The 24,842-nt window shown below is 43.1% G+C and overlaps 1 protein-coding gene across 1 annotated transcript in view; it reads right to left on the reverse strand.

Annotated features, from left to right (window-relative positions):
- Positions 1-719: 719 nt before the first annotated feature.
- HMGXB4 (HMG-box containing 4) overlaps positions 720-24,842 on the reverse strand; it is a 30,519-nt gene continuing 6,396 nt past the window's right edge. Inside the window, exons 5-11 of the mRNA XM_021687614.2 lie at positions 23,729-24,684; positions 11,719-11,800; positions 10,670-10,734; positions 9,567-9,672; positions 8,724-8,893; positions 3,337-3,459; positions 720-2,860 (exon numbers count right to left, since the gene is read on the reverse strand). Of these exons, the coding sequence (XP_021543289.1) occupies positions 2,816-2,860; positions 3,337-3,459; positions 8,724-8,893; positions 9,567-9,672; positions 10,670-10,734; positions 11,719-11,800; positions 23,729-24,684 (1,547 nt within the window). The 3' untranslated portion in view covers positions 720-2,815. The remainder of the gene's footprint in view (positions 2,861-3,336; positions 3,460-8,723; positions 8,894-9,566; positions 9,673-10,669; positions 10,735-11,718; positions 11,801-23,728; positions 24,685-24,842) is intronic.

The following is a 24,842-nucleotide window of genomic DNA, read 5'->3' on the forward strand; positions in this document are numbered from 1 at the left end:
TAAGGCTCGTGGGAGGATTAAGAGAGAGAAAACATGCAAATCACTCTTTCCTAGTCACTCAGCAGTCTTGGTCTCTTTCTTGTAGCCTCTCCGTAAGAGGTCAGCCTTCCTATCGATCAAATATTCCACTATTTCTGGGTTTGCATTGAAATTTTTACCTTGAGAGGTCAGGTCTCCATATATTAAATGTTCACAGTGTTACTAGACACTCATGTCAGGCTGGCTGGCCGCAGGCTTGGGGGTGGGAGTGACCTTAACACTATTTTACTGGTGGGACTTCAGATGCCCATAAGGACTAAGTGACCTATCCAACATCACTCATTTAGTCAGGAGAGGACTGAAACGGCATGAAATATATCATGTCTAAGCACATGGTTCAGATGTGACCCTTAATACACGACTGCTATTTTCTTGTGTTAGGCCAACACTGTGGTGTACATACAATTTCATTTATCAGTGAATAGAGCTTCTCTTATCAGAGTCACTGGTTTTTAGTTTGCAAGAGAGAGAACACGAGACTCTACAATGTAAAAGTGAACAGAGACAGAGCAAGATGTATGTTAGGAAAATGGCTAAGATCAGAAACTTGGCCTCTAGTCCGGACAGATTTTTCTTTTTAAGAAAATCATGGTGGGATATAGGTGGAAAATGACAGGTTTTAGAATTTCATAGCAACTTGGTCAGGAACAGGGAAAAGATACCAGAGACTGGACTACAAATATTAAAAATGTGATTTTTAATAATATAAGTACAAAATTTTATTTCTTTATACAACTGTAATGGGATTTGGATCAAACCGCTAGAATTTATTTAAAAAACAAAATAAAACAATGATATAAAAACTGCAAGAAGGTCTGAATCCAAAGTTTTTCCTCTAGTAGTACCAAATACCACAAGGTACAGATTATTATACAAATGTGTACAAATTTAAATACAAATACAATAGGGTCGGGTTTTAAAGGAAAACAAACAAACAAAAAGCAGGTCCTCATCAGGATTTCATTAATGTGCACAAATGACAAGCGTGGGATTGACTTCTTCCATACTAATCTGTGTCTTCAAGGCCCCTTGTTGATAGACCCTGTGTCAAACAGGAAACTTCCATGGGTACGGATGAGGCGTGGCACAGGGTCTAACACACGAAATCAAACCCAGATTTCGGCTCTTCTTGATTTTGGTTCCCAAACATACCCGTTTCCTTCTGTTTCCCCAATTAAACTTCACAACTGCTCTGAGCTGAGGGCTGATCAGCAGCCAGAGTACCATCAGGAAACAAAGCCCTGTGACCACACTGGTGGGGAGAAGGGAAGGGATTAAGTCAGATGCAGGCTGGCTGCACGGTCCTCAAAGATCTACTCTGATGCTGTAGTGCTCCGTCTAGGCCGGGGGAAGAAAGCACAGTTACCCCGGAGCTTGGTTTTGGCAGGGAATCTCACACCAGATTGAACAACCCTGAAGTGCTCAACTGTCTTCTTTGGAACTGGGAAGCAAAAGTCTGGTTCTTTGGAAAAGTGGGCAGCTAGGAATGGTAACATTCCTTTTAATTTTGCTTTCTTGACATTATTGAATTATGAAGAATTAGAATCCTGACATAATGATTCCTTTTTGAGGCACGATACCTTAAAATGTAGATGATTTGAAGTTCTCAGAGGAGACCAGAGGAAAAGAAGGAGGGAAGAAATGACAAATCTGTATCTTCCACATGCTGTTGCTGGTGGAGGCTTTTGTTATTAAATTATATATACAGAAATTTACAGGATAAATTAAAATCTAAGAGATTTTGAAGAGTTAAATACACATAATTAAAACACATTCACACGCGCACATAAATAAACCTACATGAGAATCGAGTACTTTCTTTTGCAATTCACTTATGTGTGGAATGCAGAACACCGGGTATCTATCTGCCCACCAGTGGAGCCAACAGGATGAACCCAAGAATCATGCTGGGCAAAGTTCATCTTCCCCAACCATCAAGCAACTAAGCAGCAAAACCTTTGAGGACTCAGTGACTGAGCTAATGCTGCCGATGGAAGATATCAGCAGTTAGTTCTGTAGATGGAATATTCTGGGTCAGCTCACAATATATGCAATTCAACTTGTGCAATAATAGCTTTACCCTCTCCAAGGTGTTTTATGCTGCTGGGGCTCATGTAACTCCTTGGCCCCTACTGAGGCTGCTAATGGTACCAATGATTACAAGAAATTTTGAGACACGGACACCTGTATAGCAGGAATGGGAATGAACCCCCTACGAAGTTCACCTAAGCCACTGTAGTAACTGTAAGATGGGAACGATTTCATCACTTCCTATCTAGGTCACTTAAGTTGAAAGGCTTTGTACGTTCAGTCAACTGGCATCTTCCCATAATCTTTCCTATTACATTTCCGACTGTAAGACAGGTAAGGCAAATGGTCAGTGATGGGTCTGGAGGTACAACTGAGTTTGGAAAAAATCACATTTTAGCTGTCCATAAAGAGATGCCCTTGGCACCCAGAACAAGCCCCCAGCCCCCAAGTTACACTGATTTTTAAGGCAGATTTATCCACCACAGGAGAAAAAAGAATCCCAAGCCCATATTCATGCCAAGGTTTCTTCTTGGCTAAACCTTTGCCATTTCATAAAATTATTAAAAGCAAAGTAGTTGCAGTCCTATGTATATATTGTACATTATATATATATATATATATATATGTATATATATAAAAATTTAAAACCTACACCTGGAGGCCAGTGAAGGGATCTGGAATAGTCATATATACACAAACCAGCAATGGGGGGAGGATAAGGTCTCTGTCCCGGGACTCGTTGCTGTCACAGTCCAGGCATGATGTAAGCAATGTTGTCTAGTGTGTTTGACTGCAAAACAAGGGAAAAGGTTCAGCTGAAGAGTACTTTACCCTAGTTCCCCGAGACCTATTTCTTTGTTCAGAGGCAAGAGATGAGAAAGGAAACCGAGTGTTCGAGAAAGCAGCGGGAGCTGCACCCTGCTGTCTGCTCTGCTAGGAGCCTCTTCCCATTGATCCTTGGAGAAAAGGCAGAAGACTCCTGGTACTTTCTTTGTGTGTAGAAGAGCAACTAGGCCACAGAGGCGTTGCAGCCCCTCGAGGGCGAGAAGGCTTCCCTCCAAAGGACTGTTTAGGGAAATGGCAGGATTTCTAGCTGCCCTGAAGGCATGGTCTGCGCTCAGCAATACCGTACGTGTTTGTGGGCCAAGAGACAGAGGGAGCACCATCTGCCAGGAAGCCTATGAGCCTGTGCCCGACAGAGCTCATTAAGGCAGGACCTCTGTGGCTCCTGAGGGGTCTGGTTGAAAAAATCCAAGGAAAACTCACCAAGACCTGCTTGGGACAGCCGTTCAGTTCAGGTAGTTGTGTGGTCAGACAGGCCAAGGGGCCAAGCGCACAGATAATGGAATCCAGAAGCACTGACAAGCTGCCGGACACAGCCACCATACCCTGAAAGGAGAGCAGTAAGGGAGAGCGGGTTGTAACTCGAGTCCCACTCCTGACACGCCCTCCATGTTCTGGCTGCTTTCCTCACATTGTTCTTGAAGTCTTGCCACTTCTCTGCAACTTGCAGCAGAAATGGGAAGGTATCTGCTTTGAAAACTTTGTAAGTTGTTTAAAAAGAAAACTTTTACAGTACGTTCCCAGGTTCCTTTTCTATATTCCCAACCCCCTTACCCTCTGTGCGACCTAAGGTCAGTCACTTAGACTAACCTACTCCGGAGAGCTCCTGGGAAGATTTGTGGAGGTCATGTGTGCAAAAGTACTTTTCTTATGAACTCCACGAGCATAGCTCAAATGTGATAACTATGAGAGTTCTACAGCCCTACCCAACTAACATGTGACACACACATACATGTACTTCTCCACCTACGTGGCTTTTTAATAGCTGACGATACCACTTTTCTGGGTTGAGCTGTTAACTCTCAGAAAGAAGTGAATTGAGTTCATGTCAAATTTTAACATCTTGCACAATTCATAATGTCTCTCTCTGTGATTCAAATAGATAAGAAATAAGACTGCTTGCTGCCAGTGCGCCTGCCCAGCTCTGGTATCATCTGCTTTATCTAGAAGCACTGGGGTACTATGCCATCTAGGGAGGCAGCACAGCACAGTCCTTCAGAGAATGAGCTCTGGGCTCAGGACTGCTGGGTCCCCAACTCACTGCTTCTGTCCTGGGGCAAGATGCTTCCTATGCTGTCAACGAGCCTATGCAGAGGGGATTAAGGGAAATAAAAGGTATGAGGTATTTGGGATGGTCCCAGTTACATGGTAAGTGCTCAAAAAGTATCAGCAGTTCTTATTATTACCAAAATCTTCGTCTCCCAAACTGCATTTCTGTCTGCCTGCTAGGTCTCTCACTGTGTTTCCAGATCTCAACATGCTGTAAAGAGAAATCACCTCCTCTCCTCCTAGAATCCCTTCTCTGCTGAAGTCACCACCACTCACAAGACTATCCAGTCTCAAGGCCTTGCCATTACTGACTCTTTTTTCCCCCTGTCCTAAGGAGGCTTCCCTCTCCTCCTCCCAAGGGAGGGTGTGCAGCAAGGGGTTAAGATTAGCCTGGACCTCAAGGTCGTGCCACCAAATTCAAGCCTCTGTTTTAGCACTTGGGGCTGAACTCCAGAGCAAGTGACTTAGTCTCTCTAAGTCTGTTTTTTTCTTCTGTAGAAGAGGGGGAACACAAATTCTGCCCCACGAAGCTGCGGTATGAATTACATGAAAGAATCCACATGAGGCACCTGAACCAAAGCTGGCTGAGGAAGCAGTCAACCAGTTAGCAATTAATAGTATTATTCCATTACTTTTGCCCTATAGTTAATTATAGCTAATATTTTATATCTGACTCTCCTAATGAATTATAAACAACTTGAGGGCAGGAATCATGTCCTATTCCTTTTTATATCCTCTCAAGAACTACTAGTGTTCTGCACACAGTAAGCCCTCAATAAATATTTGTTGAATTAATTCAAATTTTTGTCATTTCTGGACTGCATTACTGTTACATAACGTCTCCCCAGTTCTGGTCTCTTTTCATTCCCAAACTGAAATAGAAGATATTTCCAGAGAAAACCAAATGCAAGCTCCCCAGTTCTGGTCTCTTTTCATTCCCAATCTGAAATAGAAGATATTTCCAGAGAAAATCAAAAAAAAAAAAAAAAAAAAATCCCTGTAGTTCCTCCAAAGCAGAGTATAAACATTTGAGAGCATCCAAGGCCTTCTGTAATTTGGGCTACGGCCTTAATTTTCAGCCTTCCTCCACCTTACACGTTTGATGTTCTAGATTTTCATCATTTTAGTGGTAAAACCCTTTTTTCAAATAAAGCCTGATGTTGAAGAAACAAAACAAACGAGCAATGGGAAAACAAAAAGAGAGAGATGGGGCGCCTGGGTGGCTCAGTTGGTTGAATGTCCAACTCTTGGTTTTGGCTCAGGTTGAGATCTCAGGGTCCTGAGGTCGAGCCCCATGTCGGGGCACCACACTCAGTGTGGAGTCTGCTTGAGATTCTCTCTCCCTCTCCCTCTGCCCCTCTCGCTCGTGCTCTCTCAAATAAATGAAATCCTTAAAAAAAAAAGAGAGAGAGAGAGAGACGCAAACCAAGAAACAGACTCTTAACTATAGAGAACTGATGGTCACCAAAAGGGAGGTGGGCAGGGGGATGGGTGAAATAGGTGATGGGGATTCAGGAGTGCATTTGTTGTGATGAGCACCAAGTGATGTATGAAGTGTTGAATCACTATGTGGTACACCTGAAACTTCTATTACACTGTATGGTAACTAACTGGAATTTATTTTTTAAAAATTTTAATTGTTTTAAAAGGTTTTGTCAGAGAGAGAGAGAGAGAGCGAGCATAAGCAGGGGGAGCGACAGGCACAGGGAGAAGCAGGCTCCCTGCTGAGCAAGGAGCCCGATGCAGGGCTTGATCCCAGGACCCCGGGTCATGACCTGAGCCGAAGGAAGACGCTTAACCAACTGAGCCACCCAGGCGTCCCAACTAACTGGAATTAAAAAAAAAAAAACACTTAAAAGAAACCCTGATATGGAATCCCAATATATAAAACAGCTGGAAGATCTGGTTAAAGTGGGAGTGGGGTCTACGGCCCCAGTGGGGCTCCTTTCATCCATCTCTGCAGAAGACCGCAAGGTCGAGAAACAGAGATGTGCACCATTTTCTGGTTTTGGAAGGTCTCTCTCCAAAGTCTCCATGAGACAAAACCCTCCAGATCCTTTCAGGCCCTGTTAGAAGAGTACCTCCCTTTGACAAAACCTCTCCTGACTCCCCCTAACTCTCTTTGTTCTCTAGCTACTCTCACTGCATCAGTGAGCATAGAGCAAAGAGGGAGACAGGGTTAGGAGCAATGCATGCTGGGCTCTGCCACAGTGTGTCAACTTGTAATAGTCACTTAATTTTAGTAGGCTCCCGGTATCCAATCTATAAATGAGTGACTTGTAGAAATCAATGTTCCTTAAAGCATAGTATGCAATTTCAGGTGGCATATAGGTGTACATTAATTATTCTGACATACCGATTGTGATGTACTAATTTAGAAAAATATTAGAATCTCAGACTTGTGACATCAAGGATATCATTGTGAAAGCATGGATAGATTTATTCAAATAAAAATATAAGGTAAATAACAGTGTGAGTGGTGCAAGGAAATTGCAAAATTGTGAGGATATACACAAGTGACTGAAGTCTGGGAAAAAGTGGCCTGGAGGGGGATGGGGAATTATGCTAATGGGTACAGAGTTTCTTTTGGGAGTAATGAAAATGTTCTGGAATTAGGTAGTGATGGGGCCATGATTCTGTGAATATACTGAAAACCACTAAATCCTAGAGTTTGAAAAGGTGAACTTTACGGTGTGTGAATTAGATCTCGGTAAGACCATTTGTTACATAAAATAAAGTGGCTGGAAAACCTGTGCAAGTCTTTCCCTCTTCTGGTCACATGTATGTGTAACTCTCTCCAAGCAGCTGCTCATAGAGGCTGGCTTGTTTTTTTGTTTTTTTTTTTAAAGATTTTATTTATTTATTTGACAGAGAAAGACAGCGAGAGAGGGAACACAAGCAGGAGGAGTGGGAGAGGGAGAAGCAGGCTTCCCGCCAAGCAGGGAGCCGGATGTGGGGCTCGATCCCAGAACCCTGGGATCATGACCCGAGCCAAAGGCAGACGCTTAACGACTGAGCCACCCAGGCGCCCCGAGGCTGGCTTGTTTTAATTGCAGATTATGTATATGCTCTACCTTTCCAATGAGACTCTAAGTTTCCTAATGGTATCATCAGGAAACCATCAGGAAGAGCATCAGATTTTCTACTCCCCTAAGTTTTGGAATAATATCTAGGTACTCAACAAATATTTGCTAAACTAAATGGAAATATCAGGGGAAGTGTGGAATATGGAAGGGGCATAAAACAAATCATTTTAACTTCTAACTTTTTAGGAAACTAAGAATCACTAAATATGAAAAATAAATAAGGATCCCAGAATATTTTACTCTGGAAATATCTGTATCTATTTAAATATCTGAGTCTATATGAAAATACCCTAGTTGTTCTGAAATCTGCTAAGTTATTGAAATTAGTCAAAAACCTGGATAACCTTCATCTTTTGTGGCTTTTGCCATTTTATTTGTTGAACAATAATTTGACTTCCACAGAGAAGCAAGTGAATAGTTTTATATTCCTACACTGATTTCTCAGCTTAGAAATGGCTTTAGCAGCTGAGACCGATTTCCTTGCTGGAATGTCCTATTAGGACCCAGTGGAAAACTGAAATACTACACTATTGTGTTAGCCAGGGGGGCAATATGATTAGAAACTGAATATGGTAATAGAAATGGAACATGACAGCTTTGCAGGTTAAGTGATTTTGAAACTGAAGCTTAAAAGGACAAAGATCTCCCTAGGGCACACAGTGCTGTATAATTCAATGTGGAGTAATGAAGAGCTTGAGAACCTCAATTTCCCTATTTGCTACCTATTTTCTTTTCTTTTCTTCTTCTTTTTTTTTTTTTTTAAAGTTTTATTTTTTTATTTTAGAGAGCAGGAGAGAGGGCATGGGGGCGGGGGGGGGGGCGGGGGGCGGGGCAAAGGGAGAAGGAGAGAAAGTTTTAAGCAGAATCTGCATTCAGCGCGGAGTCCGATGTGGGGCTCGATTTCAGACCCTGAGATCACAACCTGAGCCGAAACCAAGAGTCAGACGCTTAACCAACTGTGCTACTCAGGTGCCCCTTGCTACCTATTTTCAAAGAAGCAGAGGCACCCTTAATCCCCTATACAGTTTACTCCGTCTCTCCGAGACCTTACTGGAAATGTGCAGAAAAATTCAAGCCATCTTAGAAGTACAAGTGATTAAAACTTCCATGGGATTTGTATTCATTTTTCCCATGTCATTTAAAAAAAAAATCAAAATGAGTTACAGGATCATATGTCGATTGTATCTCAATAAAAACCGGGAAAAAAAGTTATAGGAGATTCTAACTCCTTTTTGTGCCATTGTTCAATAGGATGGTGTAAGCGTAAACTTTGAGAGCCAGTAGGAAGATTCCAAATCTCTAGACGTTTTTACTAGCATATATCTTCTTTGTGACTGTCTCCTGAGCACCTGGCATATTCTAGCACACAGCAGTAGTTGCTCAATGGATGCACGTGGAGGGAGTACACGGACTCACATCCTATCAGAAACAAGCTACACTGACAGTCATACTCACCTCAGTTTCCTGCAGGCGGTGTCCGATGAGGCTTAGGGACTCTCCCAGCAGCTGTAAATGAGCAGCGACATCAATGGGCTCTGTCTCAGGGGCTTTGGCTGGAGAGGACGGCAACAGCACGGTAGTGGGCGGGGATTTTTTTTGGGGTGACAGTACTCCTGCAGAGGAAGCTGAGAACAGATGAAATAGAGAGATAAAGCTTGCCTATGGCCTGGAACACCACAAAAATGTTCTTCCCGCTTTTCCCCCTTTTATGAGCTATACCAGGCATTAGCAAAACTATGGACTGTGGGCCATATCTGGCCCATGACTTGTTTTTGTATAGCCCGTGAGCTAAGAATGGTTTTACATTTTTATTTTTTATTTTTCTTTTTTAAAGATTTCATTCATTTATTTGACAGAGAGAGAGAGAGCACAAGCAGGCAGAGAGGCAGGCAGAGAGAGAGAGGGAGAAGCAGGCTCTCCGCTGAGCAGGGAGCCCGATGCGGGACTCAACCCCAGGACCCTGGGATCATGACCTGAGCCGAAGGCAGATGCTTTAACCAACTGAGCCACCCAGGCACCCCTGGCTTTATATTTTTAAATGGTTGTAAAAAAAAAAAAAATAAAGAATATGTGACACAGAGTGCAGTATGGACCACAAGACCTAAAGTATTTACTCTGGCCCTTTACAGAAAGTTTGCTGACTTCTGATTTACATTTTCTAAATTTTTTTTTGCAACCTCTAATATTCAGTAATAACATCTGGGTATCAAGATCCGCTTCTGAACAGACTGTTCTCCCGATTCCTAGTAAGGAACAAGATTCACAACGCTCTAGGGAAGAGAGGGTCGCAGTCACTACCTTTCACTTTCACGGGAACTTCTGAGCAGGATGCTTTTCTTTTCACAGTTGTAGCTTCTGCTTTGTTCTGTTTGTGTTGCAGATACTGAGCTTTTTGCTTCCAAATCTGCAGTCAGATCAGGACCAAACAAATTATGATAAATGAAACGACAAGACATAAAAGGGAAAGCAGTTATGGGAGAGGAGAGTGAAGGAAAAAAAGGGAAGCCTGGAGGGGGGAGGGCAGGGGCTGGACGGCAACTTAGAAGCTGAAGGTTACTGAACAGGCAGGCCTCAGATGCTGACTACCGTGATATCTTAGTGGAGACTCTAAACGTTCCTCTGTGCTAACAGGCAGGTCTCGGCATGGATTTTGAGATCACTCGAAGGTCGAAATGTAAAATCATGGGGTAAACATGTGGCTCAGTACGCTGTCCATGGGGTTCAAACAGTTCTTTCGACCTGCTGATTGGCAACGCCAATCGCAGGATGACAATGACACGGAAATGGGAACAAAAAATAACCTAACCTGGGTGACAAATATTTTCGTTTCACCCAGATGAATTCCCAGACCACCTTCACATCACCTGATTGGAGAGTGACTGGGAATGATTCCGATAGGATTAGTTACCATTGCCTTCCTGGTTTGTTGATAGTGGGGTACATTATTTGGTAATAGCCGATGAGGATGATGACCTGCAACCAGCTCACCTAGTGAGTACAGCCCGTACTTTTATGGTTGGCAGTAATCAGGAGGCAGGTGACCTTTCTCCATTCTCAGATCTGGTCTCACCAGTTGCTGTTTGCAGGAAAGGGCTGATTTTAGATTCTCTTTTCACCCTTAATCACTGCCCAAGTTAGGTCGTCTTTTGGCTCAAATGTAAGGTTGTGGAAAATAACTAGATGAGGCTAGAAAAGATAGCCTTCCTGTAGCTGAATCCTCACTAGAGTAAACTGGCACCAGCCAGTGTTAACGCCCTCTGCAAAACCATTTTCTATTGATTTGTGATTTTTTTTTCCCCCCCCCCGCTGTTTTCACTGTTGGCTGGATGGGCTATAGGAGAATGACACATTTTGGAAGGCATAAAGCAATGAAAACTGTGTTCGTAAGGAAGTGTACTCACCAGTTTGTCCTTTTCTGGCAATTGCTTCCACACCTCAGCCAGTTTTTTACTAAGTTCCCCAAAATCTGGCATAAAAGAGTAAAAAAACATAACACAGTAAAGGCTTAACTATAAACCAAACAGAATATTGATAAGAGCAAAAACTAGAAAAAGGATTTTCCACTCAGATTTAAATAGCACAAGGTTCTTTCAGAAAACCAAACTAAAACCCCATCACTTTTCTTGATTCTTTTCTCTAGGGAGGGAAGGGGCTATTTTAGTGGTCATGAGACAGGCTCAAATTCTCACACATCTATTCTCCAGGGATTTATTATCCCTTAAACATCTTTCTGGTGTCTTTTAATTTGATCTCATTTTACAGAGCTTATCAACTTAGGTTAAAGAAAACATGTTCTGTAAAATTTGATAAAAGCTGTTAGATTTTTACTGAATTTTGAGAGCACAGAACCAAAGAATTTCCCTCGAGCAGTCCTCTAGATGCGCAATGTTGCCCTTCCATTTGTACGGCAAGGTCATGCTTTATAAAGCACTCAGATCTTTTATGGTACTTCATGGTGCCTCACAACAACCTTGATGTGCAGGTTGGGAAGTTATCGTACGCATTAGGCAAATGAGATTTGTAGAGGTGAAGTGACTTGTCAAGGTCTGTGGCGGAGTGTTTTTCTCACCTCACTAACTTCTGACACAGAGACAAATATGAGCAATATAAGTCCTCTTGCTGTAACTCACACCCAAGGGCCAGATTAAGGAAAAGGTCAGCTGTAGGATCTTGGAAACAAACAACCGAGGATTTATGTACTACGCTTCAGAACATTTAATTTTACTCAGTTTCCCATTTTATCAGTTTAAGAGATATAAACAGAAAGCTTATCTCTTTTATGGATGGGGTGGACGAAGACAAAATCTAAAGTGACTTCAGAACCGAGGGGAAAAATGAGATGTGTGTTATAAAGATAGGAAGAAGGTGCCTGTTGATTGGCTGAATTAACTGCACTGCTGCAGAGATACAAATGGAAAGTAACAAAACTGAAGATCGCAAATGTTCTTACCTATACCTGGATGGTCAGCCACGATGGTTACGCGATACTCTTTACAGAACACCTGGTAGGCTGACATGTTCTTCTTTTTTGGCTAGTGTGACAAAAATAGAACAGGGTAAGACTTCATTAGAACACAAGTCGGGTAACCCTGAATCCATGGTTACAAAACAGAAAAGAGACCTATACTTTTTCATCAAGGGAAGAGTTCTACACCCCTAACCAGCTTCTTAAACAGGATAATTTTTAATTATATTTCATTTGTAATTATATTTATTTAATAAAATCACATGCTAAATGATTTTTAGATTTTTCAAGTTGCTGCAACTACTTGATAATTACTTGGAAAGCCATTCATTCTTCCTACATACAATCCCATGTTACATGTTTCTTTGAGAACTACATGCTGAGAAAACCTTATACCCTCTCCTGGGTTATTTTTCTTGTCTTTGAAAAGAAGAACCATGTAATTTCCCTTTACTTTGGGACCAGAAAGCCAAGAGCCAAATCTATGGTTTGTTTCGTTCCTCTGGTTTTGATTTCTAGTCTTCTAAGTTTCCTGATCTTGCTTTTCCTGTTACTTGTAGTTTATCATTATTTTATTACTCACATTCTTGTGGTCCAATGTGAGAAGTAAATAACTAACTGAAGACAATTCTTTGGTAGTCAGTGTAAGATGATCCTCTCTCACTTCAACAAACTGCTTTGCTACCTGAAGCATGTTTATTCTTCACTGTATTATGACACCTCCACAAGCAGGAAGGGAAGAGTGACAGGATTTAGCAAGGCAATATAGCAAAATGGAAAGAGCCTGGGCTTTGGATGCCACAAGATCTAGGTTAGAATCCTGACCACACTACTTATTAGCAACACAAACTGCTTCATTTCCCTGAGCTTTAGTTTCCTGGTAAGTGAAACGTGGATAATACCATTTAACCCAGAGGTGGGAATTAATCAAACAGTATCTGGCACTTCAGTAGGTACTTGGTAACATTATTACAGTATTATTTCTCTGATAGGCAGAATTCCAAGATGGCTCCCAAGATTTCCGCCCCCTGGTGTACACACCCTGCATAATGCCGTCCCGGTGAGTGTGGGCAGGACTGGTGAATATGGTGGGATATCACTCCCGTGATTGTTGTTATATGGCAAAAGGGACTTTGCAGATGTAGTTAAGGTCCCCAGTGAGTTGACCTTTTTTCTTTTTTTAAGATTTAATTAATTAATTAATTAGTTAATTAATTTGAGAGAGAGCATGCACGCATGTGAGTGGGCGGGGGAAGGGAGAGGGAGGGGGAGGGAGAGGGAGGGAGAATCTTAAGCAGACTCCGCACTGAGTGCAGAGCCTGATGTGGGGCTCCATCTCACGACCCTGAGATCATGACCTGAGCCAAAATCAAGAGTTGGATGCTTAAGCGACTGGGCCACCCAGGCACCCCATGTCCCCAGAGTTGAATGTGAGTTAATCAAAAGGGAGAGCATCCTGAGTAAGCCTGACTTATCCTGGTAAGTCAGATGAGCCCCTGAAAGAGATGAGACACAACAGCAGACACCCTCCTACTGGCATTGAACTTAAGGAAAACAGTTGCCAAGAGTTCTACAACTGCAAGGAACATGCTGCTGACAGCCTGAAGAAGACCTCTCGCCTCACAAGAGAACCCTACTCTGGCCAACACCTTGATACAGTCTTGTAAGAGTCCAAGCAGAGAACCCAGTTGAGCCCTGCCTGGACTTCTGATCTACAGAGCCGTGAGATAATAATGGATGTTGTTTTGAACTACCAAATTTGTGGTAATTTGTTAGGCTACAATGGAAAACTACTGTGAGTTCTTTTCTATTCCCTCCAAAAAGCCAATACAGCTTTTTTTTTTTTTTTTTAATTTAAATAAGGAATGTTGGTGAAGGATAATAGGGTAAAATCATTTGACCTCAACCAGATAAAGAAAACAGCAGCAAGGCCTTTACTTTAACCATTTCATCTAAATAGTGAAGGTCCTATTTTTGGTGTTCTGGTGAAGCCAGTCCTGTTTTGAGATGCTACAGAAGTGAGTTCTGGGTGCTGCATCTTTGTTATTAATTTAGGAGCAGCTGCATATCCACAAATGTTCTAAGGGTTCTAACTAAGGTTTGATTATTTCAAATCCCCTTTATTGGGCCCCAGATACAATGGACTGGCGCTGCACAGATGGGAGTTCATGTAAGTTCTACATTTGGCCATTTGTGAGAGAGAGGGATGGATTGATTAATCTGGGTGATTCCACGAACCTATTTTTTGGAGGTAGTGTGACGAACAGCATAAATCTGCTTTCCCTAGATAGTTCCTATAGGTCTCTCTTAGTGTGTGCAACTCACTACTCAAATGTGATTCCGATATTTGTAGTTGACATAATTTAAAAAATAATTATTATGGCTCCTGAACCTACGCCAATGACTTCACCCGGTGCTAAGAAGAAACCAGCTGCACTGGGCTGACATTCTGTCGGACTCAGAGTCTGTCAGCCTTCGTTGTGAAGCCGGCCTTCCTAAGGGATTTTCAGGGAAACTTGGACTACTTAAAATCCTCACCTTATGTGCTGATCTTAGAACCTAACCACTGTGCAAAATGCAACTCCCCTCTGTGGACTGAAAGTTGGGAATTCAAACTGAAGGGTTCAACTTTCTCCAGGGCACAGTGATTTTTCTAAATGTAGTTTAGTAGTTAGAAAGATACAAATAATGGATGATCTCTTTGCATATAAAACATTTCTACATGATTCCAAAGACAAGGCCCGTAATTCCACTCTAGACTTTCTAATGCAAGAAAACACACAGTATTGCAAGTGAATCACAGTGGTTACATCTGGAGTAACAGGACTCCCCTTAATACAAAGGTAATATTTCAAAAACTTGGATACTTTATTATTAGTAGCAAATGACTGCCAACAAATCCACTTACTAAGTGTGACTCACAATGTTGTAATTGTGCAGCCAGAAGCTCCTTTTAAGTGTTTGATGACATATACCACAATATCAAGACCGTTCAAAGAGTAACTTCTTAATAATGCTCTTTATAAAGCAATCACGCTTAAGTCTTGGAAAACAGAACTCTTTGACAATCTGATGAAAATCCCTCTTCAAGCCCACTCAAAACTCTAGTCTAAGAACATTTTTTAAAGGATAAAACATCTGGGGCCTAAGGCAAAACATAACTTGTAAATCTTAAAAATAAAACTTGGCTTGGGGCATCTGGCTGGCTGGCTCAGTTGGTTAAGACTCTTGGTTTTGGCTCAGGTTATGATCTCAGGGTCATGATACTGAGCCCTGTGTTGGGCTCCATGCTCAGTGCAGAGTCTGCTCAAGATTCTCTCTCCCTCCCCCTCTGTCCCTCCCCCACCTCATGGCCACGCCCACAAGCTGTCTCTTGCTCTAAAATAAATAAATAAATAAAACCTTAAAACAAAAACAAAAACAAGGGGTTCCTGGGTGGCTCAGTTGGTTAAGCATCCAATTCTTGATTTCAGCTCAGGTCATGAACTCAGAGGGTCGTAAGACTGAGCCACGCATAGGGCTCCACACCTGGTGTGGAGCCTGCTTAAGATTCTGCCTCTCCCTCTGCACACCCCCCCCCAATAAAACAAAAAGAAAACAAAAAAACCCCACAAAAAACTGGCTTTCTTCTGCTGATGACAAGAATCCAATTGCCTCATTGATATTAATACTATGTAGGAGATGCTGTATAAAAGCATTATCTGTAGAAATTCATTTAAACCTTATAATAACCCTATGAGGTAAATTTCATTAGTACTGCCATTTTATCTTTCAAACTTAGAAATTTTTTTTTTTAAAGATTTTGTTTATTTATTTGACAGAGAGAGACACAGCGAGAGAGGGAACACAAGCAGGGGGAGTGGGAGAGGGAGAAGCAGACTTCCCGCGGAGCAGGGAGCCTGATGCAGGGCTTGATCCCAGGACCCTGGGATCATGACCTGAGCCGAAGGCAGACGCTTAACGACTGAGCCACCCAGGCACCCCTCAAACTTATACATTTTTTAAAGTAACCTTTCTGCCCAACATGGGGCTCAAACTCACAACCCAGAGATCAAGAATTGTATGCTCTACTGACTGAGCCAGTCAGGCGCCCCATTACTGCCATTTTAAAGACGAGGCAACTGAGCTCCAGAGTCGTATGTATTAGGAGTGGCAGGGCTAGCATCTGAACGCAGGCGGTCTGGCTTCAGAGCCCGTACCTGTAACCATGATATCATCTGATGTTCTTCTGAACTAACCTGACTGAGATCCCTAAATCTGATCTGGCTAAAGGAAAGGGTACCAGAGAAGTAAGGTTTTCACACCAAAGCTTTTATTTGAACCATTCTGAATGGAAATCTTTCTAAAACATACTCTTACTTCTGTTATCTCTCATAATACACCACTGAATATAATTTAAACAACCTTTCTATACAGTGGAAAGTGCACAGATTGTGCAATCACAAAAACCTGGGTCCAGATTCCTGCTCTGCCCCTGAAACAGGAGGGTGCCCTGGGCAGGTTCTTTCACTTTTTCAAGCTCATTTCTGTGAAATGGAGATGATACTGGCTTCACCTCATTGGGTTCCTATGAAAATTCACTGATGTACCACAGATAAAACACTTAGGGCAGCGCTTAGAACATATTGCAAACCATAGATATAGCCGTTCTTGTCGTAATGTACTAATTGTGACTCAGCTCCACAACCCTTTCCTAGAAGGCAGGCCTGCAGCAACTCTTCCTGCCTTTACGTGCTCCCTCTAACCTTCTGCCGGCTTTACTTCAGTCGCTTGGACTTCCTGTGGTTCCCTGAACATCCTTTGCCTTCTGGCATCTCAGTACCTTCACACACACCTTTCATTCCTCAAATGAAATATCTACTCTTCATTTCTACCCGATAGTTCCTATTTGGCCCTAAGATTTGGTTCAGATGATATGGCCCGCCTGAGGAAACCTCTGACAACCCAGGCTTCCCTTGTACTCCCTCGGCACTCCGCACATGCCTGCGCTGAGGCTCGACTCACTGAAATACTTTCTGACCGCTCTTCCTACACCTAGAGTGCTCTTTGAGTTGACAGGATGCTGGCTAGCACGGCATCTTATTCATCTTTAATCCACAGCACCTGGCCAGTGCCCAGCACAACTTAAGTGCAGAAGAAATATGCACTAGATGGATAACAAAGTCTCAGAATTGTGTGTGAAAAGGGCAGAGTGTGAATCCATAGGCTGGGTGCTAGTTCGCTCTTCTACGAAGAACAGAACAGGGGCAGGGAGGTCACGTGACTCATCTCTGGCCAGCATTCCTTTCCCCAGCGCCCAGGAAGCGCTCATAAGAGCTGCAGGAAACTTGTTTTTGCTCCTTGCAGACCCTGTTTTCTTTCTAGATCTTCACGGTTGTCCAAACAGGTGAGATAACTGCAGAGTCTGCTTCCTACAAGGTAGATGTTATATTATAAAGCAAGACAAAACAAAAACAAAACCATAAAAGCATAGTCTCCTTGCTTGCTCTAATATGCGAAATGACCAGATGAGAAAAAGGCTTTAAAAAGATGTTTTCAAGCATACTTTATGCTTTTGAAGAACTTGGGATAAAAAACAGTAATTGTAACCACGGCTATTTATGGGGCCAGGCCTTGTGTGGAGCATGTTCCGTGTATCTATTAATCTAAAACAACTGTGTTTTACAAATGAGCTGTGAGGAAGCATCACCAAAGAACAAAGCTGGTAGCAGCAGACTAGAACAAGGACCGAGTTGGTGGTACCTGAGCCCAAGCTGTCTGCACTTCATCATACTCTGCCTCTTCGACTTAGAAACAATGTCTGTATGTCTCAGTGGGACGGATCTCAGACACTAGCACATGGCGTCGGTTTCCTTTGACCCAGAACCTACTTTTACCTTGACGAAGACACACGGCACTGGACGACCATCTCTCGAAGTTTTAGAAGGCCATGTGGTATAGCTGAAAGACTATGGGAGTGGGGTTCAAGAAACCTCTGTTAAAATTCCAGCTCTGTGTCTTTTCTTCTCAGCTTCTTCCTCTGTCAAATGGGGCTACTGATACCTATCAGTGAAGACCGTTAGAGATGCCAAATGCCTAGGATGTCATATGCCTTAGACACAGAGCAGGCACACATTAGATGGCAGCTACTAACTTTTACCATTTATCGCTATTGTCACTCAACTTTGGTTTTACCAGAGGGAGAATGTGTGTAATACCATCACAAGTCTAGCTATAGCTGAGACTTCAGGGTATCACTTGATCAACAACGTCTGAGTATGCCAGATACCAGGCCACCTGGCTGGCCTCAGCTTGCTTAGAGGAAACATGAACGTTCTGGAAACATACAGATAATTGGAGGCATGCCTCTGAAGTGGCAACATCACAGATACTATTTTGAGTAGAAGTGAATGGGCTTTCATTGATTTAGTAAAACCCAAAGTAAGGTATCTTTGCAATGTTACTGGATCCTGCTCCTCCAATACAGATAAAGACTCCCACGCCACTGGGATGATCTTAAAGGGGACATCATCAAAGTATTATCAGCTGATTGCTCTACTCCTTCTCAGAAAGCAGGATTCAACAACGAACCAACACACAAGCAAACAAATAAAACCACAAAAAGCCCCTCCCCAAACAAAACTCAGCACTGAGAGCATTACCTTTCCCCAGAGACAGAGCCCAGTCCCCTCGTCTGTATAAAGAGTCTCCAGTGAGAACTTCCGCCCCTGCTGCCTCCACTTCTCACTCCTGCATGGACTCGGCCAGGCTGGTTCCCATTCTCCCTGCTGCACTGGAGCTCCTCATCCTCTCTACTGGAGTCCAGTCTGTTCTCGAACCATCTGCTCCCTCACTTCTGTGACACTGGCCGCTCTCTGGTTTCTCCTCCCACACCACTGCACCCCCCTTCCTTCTCCGGTGCCCCAAGCTGCGCGCCCTACAGGATTCTGCTCTGGGCTCTCCTCCCTGGTCCCCGCTCACGGATTTCATCTGGTGCAAAGGAACACTCCAGCTCTCACCCCAGTTCCAACTGCTCTACTGAGTTCCAGGTCTTGCATTTCCATCGCTCTCTGGAACTTCTCCCGCGATGATGATTTTAACAACTAACTTTTACCGGATGCTCATGAATGTGCAAAGCCAGAGTTCCTGAACTCAGCTGGGTGCCCATGTGGGTTTTCATGTGGTACTGGCTTTTCACCACAGCCATTACGGCAGACCAGCATTGAAAAGACATGGCATTATCGAAAGGAGTGGAACAGGATAAGATGTTGCAACCATGAATTACCTTGAGCTAGTGGTTCCTAAGGTGTCCGACCGATGCCACATACCGCTGTTTCTCTTGAAAACTTAATATATTTAAAATATCCAGTGGTGCCCCTGTGAGTTGGCTGTGGCCGCAGAGGGCCTTGGCACACTGTGGCCCTAAATAAACCCTTTTACATCTATTATCACCTCATTTAACCCTTAACAACCCCATCAGGTAGGCCTGTCGTCATCCACACTTTCTAGATGGAGAACTTAAGCAACTTGCCCAACAGCACATGGTTTGTGACTGGCACAGCCAGGATTTGAACTCAAGTGGTTTGGCTCCCCAGCCCATACACTTAACCTGAGAGATGCTGAATCTCCTGACACGTATATCTTAAAATCTAACCTGACTTATCTTCTCCGAAACCAGCCATCCTTCTTGCTTGTCTATTTTTGTTCCAGTCCTGGTCATAGGACCCAAAGTAGAAAGGGCACACAGAGGCTTTCAGCGTTCCTACCAGTTGGCTTTCCCATCTCTGCTCACTGTAGTTGGAGGAACGCTATTCCTGAAGCCTTCCCTTCTATCTTTTGGTGGACTTTTAGATAGTTCTTTTTTACTGAAATAAAACCAAGGGAAGAATTTTTTTTTTTTAAACTCCACAGGATGGGGCACCTAGGTGGCTCAGTTGGTTAAGTGTTCGACTCTTGATTTTGGCTCGGGTCATGATCTCAGGGTCATGAGATTGAGCCCTGCATTGGGCTCTGCGCTGGGCATGAAGCCTGCGTGAGATTCTTGCTCTCGCTCTGCACCAACCCCCAACCCCTGCTTGCACATATGCGTTTGTGCCCTCTCTAAAAAACCCCAAAAACCAAAAAACAAATGCCACAGGAAATTTTTATGTATAGGTCAGGTTTTAAAAAACATGGTATATGTTCCATAAATACTTGCTGGATAAATAAATGATTACATTCCGAGTATGACTACCTCAGGTTTGGACAGTCATGATCAAATACTGATTCCTAGTAAAATTTTCGCTATAAATCAAAGTATCTTTTTTTTTACTAGCAATTGCTAGCTACATGGGGAATTATAAATAAGTCCTACACTGGAGGCGATTATAATTTTATTTTCCAAGGCGCCCAGGTTCAAAACCTTAAGCCATTTTTTTTAAAGATTTTATTTATTTATTTGAGACAGAAAGAGAGAGAGAGAGAGTGCATATAAGCGGGGAGGAGTGGCAGAGGGAGAAGGAGAAGCAGGCTCCTTGATGAGCAGGGAGCCCGATGCGGGGCTCGATCCCATCCGGGGATTACAACCTGAGCTGAAGGCAGACGCTCAACTGATGAGCCACCCAGGTGCCCCTTTAAGGGCCATTTTTATACTCATTTATGCTTCTGCTTTCCCAGACCTAAGCCCTACTGCCAGATCTTGTCAGTTTTTCCTTCAGAGCCTCTCCTGAATGTCTCTTCAGCTGTTTCCATGAGGCTTTTATAGTATTCAAAACCTCAGACTGTAATAAGCTCCTGGGTGGTCTGTTACAATCTCTCCTCAGTCTCACCCATCCGCTGCAGTGCTATCATTTTATTCTTAAACGATCACTGAAAGCACATCTACTAAGTCCTGCTCATAAGCCCAGAGTGCCTGCTGCCAAAGCCTTAATTCAAGATTCTTTGCAATTTGCACCTGACCTACCTGTTCAATACTTATGTTTGCATCCATATATTCATTCATTTGACATCTATGACAAAATGCCAACCAAGGACATTGAGGAGTTGAAGATAATAGTAAGGTGACTAAAACAGTCCCTAAAGAGCTTATAGTCTTTAATAGAGGAAACGGAATACGCACAAAGAAAACTCCAACATAAGGGACAATAAGTGCAGTGACTTCCCATAGCAAGGTGTTATGGGAAGTCAGAAGTTAATTCTGACTGGAGGGTCAGGATGTTTTGGAAGAGGCGGCATTTGATTAGGTCTTGAAGGGAAGGCAGAGCTTCAGTAGATGAAGGAGAACAAAGAAGATCACTATAAAAAACAAGCAAAGGAAGAGGTAAGACTGTAAGGGCTAAGTTTGGTTTCCATACAGTGTGTGTAACGCAGACTAAGAGGTAGAGCTGAGAAGGGAGATTTAGGGCTAAATCCCAGACAATTATGAATGCTTGACGAAGGGTTTGGACTTTGATATTTATTCATTCAACAAGTATTTATGGACTAACTATGACAGGCCAGACTGCGGGTTCAGTGCTAGGGATGAAGTGGAGAGCATGAAAGACATGATTCTGGTCTTCTCAGAGCTTATGCTCTAACGTGAAGGAGGTAAGGATCCACTGAAGATGCTGAACCAGAGGACTGTCCACAACAAAGTCGTACTTAAGAACATTCTGGCATCAATGTATACTAATTACATTGGGGAAGAAACAGAAAGAAGGCCATTTATTACATTAAGTACAGGGAGGGATGAGGCCCAAGGTGGGGGAGTGGTAATGGAGGACATAAAGGCGTGGAAGTTATTAAGGAGGAAGAATATCAGGCTCAACACTTGCGTGGACATAGAGGAGAGGGCAAGCAGGGAAGATGGAGATGTAAAAATGAGCTGTAAGACTGGGAAAAAATCAGAACAGTGAGGACTGACTGGGAAGGGGTATGAGAATGCTATTTTGGATGATGGTGATGTCTATATCCTGGCAGAGGTTTGGTCACACAGGTATGTGCAACTGTCAAAACTCACACAAATGGTAAACATGTGTACACTTGTGCATAAGTAAATTCTACCAAAAAAACCACAAAAAACAAAAAACAAACCCTGAAAACAAATAGTGAACTTAAGTTAATGATACGTAAGCTGAAGTGTTTGGGGGTGAAATGTATATCTATAATTCACTTCAAAATACATTATAAAAGATGGATTGATGGACGGACAGATGTGTGATAAAGCAAACAGCAAAAACAGTAATGATAGAATCTCATTGGGTGGCATATGGTGTTCACTGTACGATTTCAAAGCTTTTTGTTTGAAAAATTTCATAATGAAGTGTTGAGAAAAATGATTATAAGCATACAGTTTTGAGTTTGGGTTGACTGGAAGGACATGGGGGACACAGAAGCAGATGGAGGAGGAGATGCAGGTTTGGGAGGCTAGATGATGAGCTTATTAATCAGTGACACATGGGTCTGAGGAATCCAAGGCATTAAGGTGGAAATATTTATCAGGCAGTTAGAAATGCAGGACTAGAGTTCATTTGTTCTGCTGTGCTACTTCCTAAACATCTTTCTGCCTTCTTGTATTCCCTTCCAGTGAAATCCTTTTTCTTCTGTAAGCTTTCTCTGACTACCCTGTCCTCCTGCATTCAACACTGTAAGATTAGTTCATGGCATTATCATATATTAATAGAATGGAAGTTCTCCGGATAAACAGAATCTTACACAGAATATATATGATTTCATGAAGCAATTTTCAAATAAATAAATGAATAAAACCTGACCTAGTATTTGACTATCCAGTTCTTATGCTCACACTCATTCTCGGCTCAGAAGGTATAGTTTTGTTTTTAATTTCTGAGATATACATACTTAAAGGGCACTCTTTGGGGTGCCTGGGGGGCTCAGTCAGTGAAGTGTCTGCCTCTTGGTCTTGGCTTAGGTCATGATTTCAGGGTTGTTGAAATCAAGCCCCTCGTCAGTCAGACAGAGCACCAGAGCCTGCTTAGAGTTTCTCTCTCCTCCTCCCTCTACCCCGTGTGTGCACGGGCACACACATACGTGCCCACTCTCTCTCAAATAAATAAATCTTAAAAAAAAAAAGGCACTCTTTGTAGTGGGAAACATGACTTGAATCTCAATTACAGACTGAAGTGAAACCGCCATTCCCAAATTCTTAGTACACTTGACTTTCTCCTTCTTAGTAGCGCCTCTTTCAGACTTTATCTGACATTTCCTTTTGCAGAACTCTAAACATGGGAAGAAAATGGTTGTCCTTAGGTGGTGAAACTAACCTTTTTGACCTTTTTCTTTCCATGACTCTGAATTTCTAAATTTCTATAAAATTAATGTATTACTTTGATAGCAGGGGGGAAAAAAGCTTTTTATAGAAAACCTTTAATGACATAGTCGTCAGCCCCTAAAGTACAAACTGCTAGAAGATTTCTCGAGTTGCAGGAAAAGTTAAACTAAGGTGGCTGACTTCTCCCTCCTACCTCCTCAGCAATCAGCATGCTCCCTAAGGTCAGGAGCTATGTCCTCCTCAGCTCTGCACCTCTCTCCACCCACTGGAGCACTGGACCCAGCAAATAGTAAGCACTCATATAGTGAAAGAACACACATTTAACACTAAAAATACCAGAAAGTGGCCCACGAAGGGTAGTGGAAAGCCATTAGCTTATTGCATGAACTTGGTCATTATTTTCCTAATTTTGAAGATCTGTTTCTCAGAAGGAACTCAGAATACCTCTTCGTCTCTCTCAATTGCCCCAGGCAGACAGTGCTGCTCAGTGAAAGAAATCATGTTTGGATCCTGTGAATTCCAAGTTCAACAGTATCCCTAAGCCTACGCTTGGCACGATGGGAGAACAACTCTATTAAGAAAACCAAGGAAAAATTAAGATTGCTCCTGTTTTTGCACCAGAGAGACTTGGCCACTGGCCATATTTTACCTCCTGTCATCCCATCAGATTGGCCTCACCACGCTCCCCGCCGTTCACCTCGGCTGCCTAATTCCAAGTCTGCTTACTACTATCGTCTCTTACCACCACACTTTAAAAAAATGGTTTACCTTTTCTCCTCTGTCTCTTTCTCTATCTTTCTCCTCTTTTTTCTTTTTTTTTTCACTATGCCCATCTGTGTGGAGGCCGGGCAGTGGCTGGGGAGGGGCAGCGGCTCCAGTGTGGGGGACGCTGGGAGGAGGGCCAGGTGCCACCGCGACCTCTCCCACGGCGGTAGCTGCAAGGCCTGAACTTCTCTTGGACTTGGAGTGCCGCTTCTCTTTATGCTTCTCCTTGTCCTTCTTCTTTTTGCTCTTCTTGGACTTCTTTTTCTTCTTGATTTCCCGGTAAGAGTCGTCGATGACTAACTCCCCAGCCTCTAGCTCCCCACCAGAGGACGAGTCCGATTCTACTAGAATAGGTTCAAGTCCTGAAAGATCAAGGTTAGCACTGTGGGATTCTGGGAACTGGGAGCCATCCGCCCCACAGGCTTCGGGGCCGGGAGAGGAATGTGGGTCTGAGGAGGACTTGTGCTTCTTCCGGGCTGTTTTCAGAAAGCTCTGTAACTCGTGTCCTAGGAATAAAGCACCTTGCTCATCCCGAGCTGATTTCTTAGAGGATTTTTTCACAGTCGCTTGCTGAGAGGGGTACTGAAAAGGCTCCTCATCAACCGAGCTGCTTCCCTTCTCCTTTGGTGAGAGAATCAGTTTCATCTTTAAGCCATCGGGCTCGCGGAGGGTCAGTGTCTCTGTGTTCACATAGAGCGGTTTCATTTTTTTTGATTTGTGGGAACCACCATCCTCCAGGGACAGCTCCCCACTGCTTCCGCTTACTTTCTTCCTGTGGTGTTCCTTTTTACTCTCTGAATGACTTGAAGAACTAGAGGATTTCTCCCCCATCTTTTTGGAGGGCTTGGAGCCTGTTGCCAGCGGGGAAGTGATGGCTTTCAACAGGTCCATGGCTGTATCGGTAGACTGCGGGCTGGACTTTTTCTTTTTCTTCTGTGACGATTCCAAAGACGAAAGGTCTGGAAATAATCAAAAGAAGTAATGTCCAAACGACAAACCAACTTCCAACAAGTTTCCTCTCTCACCAAAAAACACTCAACTAACATGAGGAAGAGGCTAAGAGAAATGATTTGAGGGGAGGCCCTTCCACTGATTCCTGATGACGCCCGTGTGCTTC

This window comes from Neomonachus schauinslandi, chromosome 5 (assembly GCF_002201575.2).
Source record: "Neomonachus schauinslandi chromosome 5, ASM220157v2, whole genome shotgun sequence".
Lineage (NCBI taxonomy): Eukaryota > Metazoa > Chordata > Mammalia > Carnivora > Phocidae > Neomonachus > Neomonachus schauinslandi.